This window comes from Nicotiana tabacum, chromosome 4 (genome assembly GCF_000715075.1).
Source record: "Nicotiana tabacum cultivar K326 chromosome 4, ASM71507v2, whole genome shotgun sequence".
In the NCBI taxonomy this organism is placed as follows: domain Eukaryota; kingdom Viridiplantae; phylum Streptophyta; class Magnoliopsida; order Solanales; family Solanaceae; genus Nicotiana; species Nicotiana tabacum.
This window is the reverse complement of record NC_134083.1, coordinates 74107239-74117837: the sequence shown is the minus strand read 5'-3', so window position 1 is coordinate 74117837 and position 10599 is coordinate 74107239. Positions and strand designations below refer to the sequence as shown.

The 10599-nt window shown below is 39.6% G+C and overlaps 2 protein-coding genes across 2 annotated transcripts; both read left to right on the top strand.

Moving 5' to 3' along the window:
• Window positions 1–727: 727 nt before the first annotated feature.
• Window positions 728–4445, top strand: LOC107760425 (uncharacterized). The gene is made up of 8 exons (XM_075250895.1): window positions 728–1257; window positions 1405–1697; window positions 1906–2432; window positions 2534–2590; window positions 2739–3260; window positions 3504–3962; window positions 4112–4318; window positions 4383–4445. The coding sequence occupies exons 1-8, from the start codon at window positions 728–730 to the stop codon at window positions 4443–4445; spliced, it is 2658 nt and encodes an 885-aa protein (XP_075106996.1).
• A 49-nt stretch (window positions 4446–4494) lies between these two features.
• Window positions 4495–4980, top strand: LOC142179984 (putative mitochondrial protein AtMg00820). The gene has a single exon (XM_075250894.1). It carries the CDS (start codon window positions 4495–4497, stop codon window positions 4978–4980), a length of 486 nt encoding a protein of 161 aa, XP_075106995.1.
• Window positions 4981–10599: the final 5619 nt, after the last annotated feature.

The window sequence follows — 10599 nt, the reverse complement described above, 5'->3', positions numbered from 1 at the left end:
AGACAAAACATTACTTGAACACTTAGTGAATTCATTCAAGCACTCCCACGGTGATTGATCATCTTGAAAACGATTCTAAAGTGCATCAAGAATAAAGAACAATACTGCTATGGACCAGTTCTCCATATTAAGTTATTATATGTCCTTAGTTGAGTTGTACCTTTATAAAAGTTCTTACTTGTAATTCCTACTTAGCTTACTTAGAAGCATTGTGTAGGAAACCCTTTGTAAATCATAAACCCTTGTGTTTGTGTCTTGGCTAGAGTTAGTCAAGTTGTAAAGTCTTTGTAATATAGTTATTACAAAGTGGCTTGTAATAGAGTTGTTACAAGTTAGTGAGGGATTAAGAGGTTAATTTCTAGGTTACAATAGGTTGTAATCTAAAAGTTTGATTAGTAGTGAATTTGAAATCCTTCAAGGGTAGGTCGTGGTTTTTAATCCCGTGAGCTGGGAATTTTTCATGTAAAAACTCTCAGTGTCATTTACTTACTGTTGTGTGTGCGTAATCTGAGGAAACAAATAGAGAACCCGGTTCTCTATATAGTTTGCTGGACCCTCGAATTCTATCAATTAGTATCAGAGCGGGTTCTTTCTATCAGGCTAACACCTAGAAAGGATCCTCATGGCTGCTCAACCAAACTTTGAAGAAAGTTAGTCTACCTACAAGCCACCAAGGTTCAATGGCCAGTATTATGGATGGTGGAAGACCAGGATGCACGACTTCATCATGGCTGAAGCTTTCGAGCTCTGGGACGTCATCTGTGATGGACCCTTCGTTCCCACAAAAACCAGTGGCGACCCTGTTGTAAACATTCCCAAAACAAGAAAAGATTTCAATGACGCCAACCGAAAAGCCATAGAAAAGAATTTTCGTGCAAAGAAAATTCTCGTTTGTGGTATTGATCCTGATGAATACAACAAGATATCGGCATGCCAGTCAGCCAAAGAAATCTGGGAAGCTCTCCAGATAGCTCATGAAGGAACAACACAGGTCAAGCAATCCAAAATCGACATGCTCACAACTGAATACGAGCTCTTCAGGATGAAGGAAGATGAATCCATCCAAGACATGCATACTCATTTCACATCTATCATCAATGAGCTTCACTCTCTTGGAGAAATTATTCCAAGAAACAAACTTGTCAGGAAAATACTTAGTGTACTGCCCAGTTCCTGGGAAAGCAAAGTGAACGCTATCACAGAGGCAAAGGACTTGCAGAAGCAGACCATTGATGAACTTATTAGCAATCTGAAAACGTATGAAATAAAGAAAAATAAGGACAATGAAAGAAGATAGCCCAAAAGAGAGAAGAACCTGGTCCTCAAGACAGACAACAATGATTCAAGTGGTGAGGATGGTGATATGGCTTACTTGACAAGAAGATTTCAGAAAATGGTTTGCAGAAATGGAGGCATTCCAAAAAGGGACAGTTCTAGCAAGACAAAATATTATGACCTATGTCATAAATGTGGCAAGCCAGGACACTTCATCAAGGACTGTCCCCTCCTAAAGCAAGATCAATTCAAGCACAACACAGACAAAGCAGTCAAGAGGAACCCTGTTCCTGATAAACGCTTCAAGAGAAAGAATGTCGCTGACAGTGTTGTGAAGCAAGCTCTTGCTGCATGGGGAGACTCCTCCAGTGAATCTGAAGAAGATAATGATCATGGTGATAGCTCAATGATGGCAGTAGAAAGTGAAGCAACTGCTATGACTTTATTTTTTCCTTGATGGCTCAATCTGATGATGATGAAGATGACGACGACGACGATGAGGTAAATTTTCTAGATGTTCAGAGAAATCTGAAATCTTATTCTCCTAAAAAACTCATGTCTTTGGAAAATGTGTTAATAGATGCATACCACAGTCTTATAAATGATAAAATGCTCTGATTGTGGAATTAGGAGAAGCAGAACAATCTAGAGATGGCCTAGTAGTCGTTGTGGTAGATTTGAAAGAAACTATTGAGAGTTTGAAAGAAGAAAAAGATGCCCTAACTGAAAAAGTTGCTAACTTAGAACTTGAGAGAGATGATCTAGTAGTAGTGGTGGTTGATTTGAAGGAAACTATTGAGAGTCTTGAAAAAGAAAAAGATGTCTTGATCAAAAGAGTTGCTAGCATAGAGCATGAGAGAGATGATTTATTAGTAGTAGTTGTAGATCTGAAGGATACAATTGAGGAACTAAAAGGAGAAGGTAGGCATGAGATTCTTCAAAAGGGAAAGGAAGTTGTGGATGAAATACATCTTAGGCTTGAAGATGAGATAAAATCGGTGAAATCTAGTCTGTGTGCTGAACTTGAGAATAACAAACAACTTCAGGAAGAACTAGGTAGAGTCAAGAGTGATCTTGAAAAATCACTCAAGTGGACCTGGTCCTCTGATGTTATCACTTCCATGTACACAAACAATGGGGGAAACAAGCAGGGAATCGTATTCCAAAAGGAAAAACTCCCTACAACCCTCATAGCAAGTACGTTACTGTACCTGAAAATTAGCTCTGCACTCAATGTGGTAAAACTGGGCACTTTAAGGAAACCTGTAAGGCTAAGTTTCAGTCTCAACAGAAAAACAAAGTGTTTGCTAAGAAGGTAACTACTGATAGAGAACCTGGACCATCATATAAAAGACGCATAATGCCTTCTTGTACCAAAAGAACTCTCATTCATCCCTTTCCTCATTACAAAGGACCCAAACTTGTTTGGGTTCCTAAATCTAACCCTTGATTTCCTTGTGCAGAGAGCAGTGAAGGGGAGCAGCCAACAATGGTATATGGATAGTGACTGCTCAAAGAACATGACTGGAAGTACAAACGATTTTCTTTCACTGAAGGCCCTGCAAGGAGAGAGTGTAGCCTTTGGAAATGGAAAAAAGGGATACATTCTGGGAGTTGGAAGGATTGGCAAGTCACTCTCTCACTCCATTGAAAATGTGTACTATGTCAATGGTCTGAAGCACAGCCTGTTGAGTGTCTCTCAGATATACGACAAGGGAAACAAGGTGGAATTTGTTTCAAAAATATGCACAGTCACAAATCTTGTGACTGGTGAAGTGGTGTTAATGGCCAAGAGATACAAGAACATCTATATTGCTGATTTTGAGTCCCTGCAGAGTGGTGATCTCAGTTGTCTAAGAGTTGTTGATGATGATACCGAATTATGGCACAGAAGGCTGGGGCATGCAAGCTTTTCACTATTGAACAAACTAGTCCAGAAGGACCTGATTCGTGGTCTGCCCAAGTCAAGCTTCAAGGAATACAAGGTGTGTGATGCGTGTGCAAAAGGAAAGCATGGCAGATCCTCTTTCAAGCCCAAAAAGGAAGTTAGTACCTCAAGGCCACTTGATCTTCTTCATATGGATCTATGTGGACCTATGAGGGTGCCAAGCAGAGGAGGAAAAAGATATATCTTTGTGATAGTGGACGACTACTCCAGATTCACTTGGACCATGTTTCTCAGAACCAATGATGAAACCTTCCAAGTATTTGTTGCTTTTGTCAAGAAGATCCAAGTGAAGATGGAAGGTAATGTAGCTTGCATCAGATCTGACCATGGGAAAGAATTTGATAATGCCAAATTCGATGAATTCTGTGTCGAAAATGGCACTACTCATAATTTCTCAACTCCAAGAACACCACAACAAAATAGTGTTGTAGAGAGGAAGAACATGACTCTTAAAGATATGGCAAGAACAATGCTAATTGACAGTGGAATTGCAAAAACATTCTGGGCAGAAGCAGTCAACACCGCATGCTACTTGATAAACATGTGCATGATCAGGTCCCTTCTAAACAAAACACCTGATGAGTTGCTGAATGGAAGAATGCCCAAGCTAACGCATTTGAGGACATTTGGCTGCAAATGTTTTGTTCTCAACAATGGCAAGGAAGCGCTTGGAAAATTTGATGCCAAAAGTGATGAAGGAATCTTTCTGGGATACTCGACCCAAAGCAAAGCTTACAAAGTATACAACAAAAGAACTCAATGTGTTGAGGAGAGTATACATGTGATCTTTGATGAATCTCACATCTCATGTGAGAAGGACAAACATGATGATCAAGATGGAGAACCTTTATAGGTTCCAGGTGAAGTCATTGACATGGCAAATGGAAGGCAGACATGATGAGTCATGTCAAGGAATCCAGTAAAGATGATGCAACTACATCTCCATCCATTGGAGAAGAACCTGGTCCCACAAACACAACAATTGAAGCTGAAAACATAGATGTCGATGCAGTCCAAGGTACTCCACTTGTAGAAATAAGAAGCAATCAAGAACATCAGTCAGACATACTTGGGTCTTCTACCAATGAGGTTCAGGTACCAAATTAGAAGCACAAAAGTTCACACCCTCTTGACAACATAATCACTCCTTTTGACTCAGGAATTCAAACCAGGTCAAAAGCTAGAAACTCACTTGCCTTCGCAGCCTTTCTTTCTCAAATAGAGCCCAAAATATCAAAGAAGCATTGAAAGATGCAGACTGGATCACAACCATGCAAGAGGAGCTGCATAAATTTGAAAGGAACAAGGTATGGAACCTGGTTCCTCAACCTGCAGATCAAACTATTATAACCAGGTGGGTATTCAGGAACAAACTCGATGAGTTTGGAAGTACAACAAGAAACAAGGCAAGGCTTGTAATTCAAGGCTACAATCATGAAGAATGGATTGACTATGATGAAACTTTTGCTCCAGTTGCTCGAATGGAAGCTATCAGAATTTTTATTGCCTTTGCATCTCATATGGAGTTCACATTGTTCCAAATGAATGTCAAAAGTGTATTTCCGAATGGCTTCCTAAAAGAAGAAGTTTATGTCAAGCAGTCACATGGATTTGAGAATCACGAGCATGATGGGAGAATTAAATTTCTTCCTGGGACTTCAGGTGAAGCAATATCAAAAGAGAACACTGATAAGTCAGCAGAAGTACATCAAATAACTGCTGAAAAGATTCGACATGGAAGTATAAAAAGTTATTGACACTCCTATTGCCACAACCACTCGTCTAGACATGGATGAACCTGATTCCCTTGTAAATCAGACCATGTATAGAGGCATTATAGGGTCACTCTTGTATCTCACTGCAAGCAGACCGGACATTGTATTCAGCGTGGGCCTTTGTGCAAGGTTTCAATCTAATCCAAAGGAATCTCATCTGAAGGCTTCCAAAAGAATATTAAGATATCTCAAAGGAACGCGAGACTTGGTTCTCTACTATCCCTCAGGAGATAACTTTGATCTTATTGGGTATGATGATGTTGATTATGCAGGATATCTGGTGGACAGGAAAAGCACGTCTAGAATGGCACATTTTCTGGGTTCCTGTCTAATCTCATGGGGTACAAGGAAGCAAAACTCGGTGGCACTCTCAACTGCAGAAGCGGAATATGTAGCAGATGCCTCTTGCTGTGCTCAATTGCTGTGGATCAAACATCAGTTGGAAGACTTTGGAGTGTTCTCTGACTGTGTGCCTCTCCTGTGCGACAATACAAGTGCACTCAACATGTACAAGAATCCAGTCTAACATAAGAGAACCAAACACATTGATGTGCGTCACCACTTCCTCAGAGACAATGTTGAAAATGGGCTCATTTGTATGAAATTCTGCAGCACAGAAGATTAGATTGCAGAAATATTCACCAAAGCCTTGAGCAGAGAATATTTTGAAAGAAATCGCCTGGCACTGGGGTTGATAAAACCCAACTGAGAATCTGGTCCCTCAATAATTGACTACGAAAGAAATGTACAGGTAAAATTAGCTAAACAATATTTTCTGGCAAAGTCTAACTCATCTCTATACCGTTACAGGTAGACACGCATGATGATTACAGAGCAGTTGATGCAGTGCATGCTGGTAAAAAGGGTAAAGAGCACTTGCAAGATCCGTTAGGGAACCTGGTCCTCCTGACACATATTAGTAGTTTCTTTGTTCTCTCATGCACAATTTTGAAAGGATAAAATAGTGCCACATCATCAGTTAAAACACCAATGTTAGACTCCTCACTCAACACCACAACTAACCAAAACCATAGGACAGAGTCACCACCACACTCACTCTCCTCCCCTACCCAATCGAGTTCTGGTTCTCATCGGAGCCACAAAGCCTCGACTCCTAAAGGTTTGTGGCTACGAGCTCTCCTCCTGCCTCGCCGAAAAAATTGGGTGAAAAGGGTACTGTTAACGAAGAGGAAAATCAGGAAATCTCCAGTCTTCCTATGGAAGAAGGCTTAAATGCAGACTAAACTGTTGGTCCTGAGAATGCTGAATCAACAAAGGCAGTTCCTATTCTTGAGTCCACAGGTAACACTCCTCCTTCTCCTGCGTTTTTCATGGAGTTACAAGAGAAAAATACAATAGAAAATATGCTATCTATAGCGGTTGAATGAGTTATTAACAAAGGAGGTGATGATGGGTCTAAGCCTCAGGGGGAAGAGTCTAAGACCTTGGTAGAAAGTAGGGAGCTTGTGCCTGTTGAACAGTCAACACATGACAATACTACTGGGGTACTTAATGAAGGACCTTATCCCTCCTCGGAGGCTCCAACTCAGGGGTCCTCTCAAGAGTCCCAGGTCAGTATTGACCCTGCTCCTTCTCCTCATTTTTATGTTGAGCCTCTGTCTGTGGTGATGCTTGAGATAAGATCTGTATCTGGTGAAGATAATGGGGATAGTGAAGAGGATTTTGATGATATAGCTATTGCTAGCTTTATCCGGGCTAGGCGTAGACCAGTTGCTACTCTAGAGCCAACTCCTAAGCGACCTACCACAAGGTTGCAAAAAAAGGAGGCTCTTGAGTCCGCTCTTAAGGAAAGTCAAGTCAGTCAAAAGAGGAGGAAATTGGTGAATGATGGGAAGGTTGTGCATGAGAAGGTAGTGCATGTTGTCACTGTGGATGATGAAGTGGACGAGAAACCTGGTTCCTTGACTCACAAGCACTCACAGAAGAACTCTCTCTCCAAGTCTAAAAAGAAATCTTTTGTGAGTATTGAGAGTCCAAACAAGAGTGATGATGTTATCTCTAGTGAAAATTTGGTGGAAGAAGGTGGTGAAAAATCTGGTCACAAGGTGATGGAAGATTCTGGTGAAACTGTGTCTGAGAAAACAGTGTCTGCAAAGTCCGTTGAGAAGGGAAAAACTGCTCGCAAGTCTGTAAAAAGGAAAGTTGATGTCGAAGAGGATCTGGTTCCTCCAAAAAGGCAAAAGTTGATGAATCCCAGAGTGCTGGAAAAGAAAAATTGAGGAATCAGAAGGTACTATAGGGCCGCACATTTGCCCTTGACATTTTGGTGCTGGAAGGGATGCGACAATTGGTTGAAATATGTGAATTCCAACAATGGACACACTTGTTTACAAGTGATGCTCCAAAAGTGTATGATGAGGAAGTATGGAGCTTCTATGCCGACTTCTTCAAAGTTGAGGATGATCACATCTGTGTACTGGTGAATGGGGTTGACATTGTGATGGACTCTGCTTTGTTGGGGTCGATTCTGGGTGTGCTTGCTGAAGGGTTGTCATCAATCCAAGGATCCTGCTCTTCCAACTTCATAAATGCTATTGTTAAGGACAAGGCAATCCAGCAGGGGGAACGAGTCCACAAGAAGGCCCTCCTTCTAGTGTACCAATTGTTGTTTGAGATGGTGAACAAAGTGTTGCTTCCCTGTGCTGAGAGAAGATCCATTACCTCCAGAGCCGACCTGGTTCTTATGGAAGCGCTGGATGGCTTCACTACCATTAACTTGCATGGGATTATGATTGAACACATGCAAAAAGTGGCAGAGCTCAAAGATGGTAACCATCGACTGCCTTATGGGTTCCTTCTCACCAAGGTTTTTGAGTTCTTTAAGGTCCCTCTGGGACAAGCTAAAGTGGGCACTAGGAAGCAGACTTTCTCCAAGACCACTCTCGAAGAATGTGAGTGCATTGATAAGGTTGGAGGAGTTGGAAGCACTTCTACCATTTTTCAGTTGATCAACGCTCAGAACAGTGCTACGGAGGAGATCAGGAAGTTAAAAGCAAGGAATGCTATTCTTAAGGGTCAGCTCAGTCAGCTTCAGGAGGCACCTGGTTCCAGTAGTTCTCAAAGCTCAGAGGTTGCCCGCCTGACTAAGGAGAATGCTGAGCTCAAGAAACAAGTGGAGGACCTGAAAGAAAGACTGCTCAATGAGAAAATGTCGGCGAATGCTCGAATGGATCTAGTCCTCAAAACCCTTGCCCACTCCTCTAAGCCCTCTTCCTCCGGTGCTCCCTAAATAATGTCCCCTCCAGTGTCAAGTTTTAAGTGTCCGTTCTTTGTTTTTTTATGACTTTTCTGATGATGTTTTGTGGTTGGTACTTTTTTTTTTTGTTTTGAATTGTGGATGGTTGCTGGCAACATTGAAACTGCTCCTGTCGTAAAATCCAAACTGTTTAATAAAAGCTTTTCCCTTTTTGCTATGTATACATTGCTCTTATGTTTCTGTCTTCTATCATGTTTGTGTGCATACATGTGGCATGAGTTAACCACGTTGGACTTCTTTTTGCTTTTACTTGGTTTTCTTCTTTTTATGATACCAAAAGGGGGAAGAATATGCATAATTGAATAAATGATGTGCATTGATTGAGGGGGAACAAAGACTCAGGGGGAATTCAAGGTTAAGCATTGCCATTTCTGGTTCATTATGGTTCTTCGTGGGTATTTCAATTATAAGTTTGTCATCATCAAAATGAGAAAAATTGATAGGTTATAAGTACCTTATTTTATGTTTTGATGATCTAACAAACTTAATGTCAATAATAAGAAACCTGATACACATTCTCAAGTATGTGAAAATAACCAGACTTAAGCTTGAGAGGTTCATCAGTCTTTAAGAAGCTAAATAATCAACAAGGGGAACCGATGGACCAGTCAACCCTCCAACAGTTAGAAAGTGGCTGCCTGCACACACAACAATACAATACAGTGCAGTAGTTAACTCAATTGGGAAGGATCTTGCACCCAAGTTGCTTACACCATTCAAGTGATATCATCAATGTTATATTAATATTAAACCAAAGACAAAACATTACTTGAACACTTAGAGAATTCACTCAAGCACTCCCACAGTGATTGATCATCCTGAAAACGATTTTCAAGTGCATCAAAAACAAAGAACAACACTGCTACGGACCAGTTCCCCATATTAAGTTATTATATGTCCTTAATTGAGTTGCACCTTTGTAAAAGTTCTTACTTGTAATTCCTACTTAGCTTACTTAGAAGCATTGTGTAGGAAACCCTTTGTAAATCATAAACTCTTATGTTTGTGTCTTGGCTAGAGTTAGTCGAGTTGTAAAATCTTTGTAATAGAGTTATTACAAAGTGGTTTGTAATAGAGTTGTTACAAGTTAGTGAGGGATTAAGAGGTTAATTCCTAGGTTACAATAGGTTGTAATCTAAAAGTTTGCTCAGTAGTGAAGTTGAAATCCTACAAGGATATGTCGTGGTTTTTAATCCCGTGAGCTGGGAATTTTCCACGTAAAAACTCTCAGTGTCATTTACTTACTGTTGTGTGTGCGTAATCTGAGGAAACTAATAGAAAATCTGGTTCTCTATATAGTTTGGTGGACCCTCGAATTCTATCAAGTTGGGTCATAATAACAGAAAGTGGATTTTTTTTTATAAAATATAAAAGTTTGGGGTAATTTTTAATTTTTTTTTAAAAATCAAACGGTAATATTTTTGGGCCAAATACAGCTCTTGAGCTGGTTTTGAGATTTGAAAATTTGTCAAAATATGAATAAAATCTATAAACAAACATGTATTTGCCGCAAAACAAATTGAAAAAACTTTACAAAATCTATGGTCAAACCGGGCTTATGAACTATCATGTTACTTACTAAAACCCCCCCCCCCCCGGAAAAAACAAAAAGTATCTATTAAGTGGCATCCCCATATTCTATTTCTCTTTCATTTATTTGTTTGGTAAATTATTGCACTTCTACTTACATATTTATGTCGATAAAAATAAGTAATACTTACATAACTAGTTTGGACTAGCTTTTTTGACGGTCTAAGGACTAATCATCAATGTTTTTATACATGGTCATACTCATATTATCTATATCTATATTTGTTATTCTAAAAGTGGAAAATCTAAAACAAAAAAAAAATAAAAGCCTAAATAGTCTTCTTAATAACCTAAATATCCTTATTTTTAGGGGGGGGGGGGAAGATAAAAAAAAACCACGGTGAGAAAACAATTTCTTATATGCTTCCATTTTACAATGACAATGGCCAAAAAGATTTCTTGTGTGTTTACTTTTTCAAATTCACCTGAAAACGATTTCTTAATAGTCCTACACTTTTCAAATTATCAAAACATATTTTCACATGGCCAATGTTTAGAGGCGGAGCTAGGATTTCAATCTTATGAGTTCTGGATTTTGAAACTACAATTTCAAGTGTTATGGCCCCAAACAGTAGTGGATAATTTTATTTTCATAAGTAGTGGTCTTGCTATCAATTGCAGTCATTTAATAAATGACTCTGCAAGGCCATTTTGAGTATGAACATAAGCTATAGGATGTTCAACTTTTATTCCAACTGATAGACAGTAATTATCAAAAGCTTGAGATGAGAATT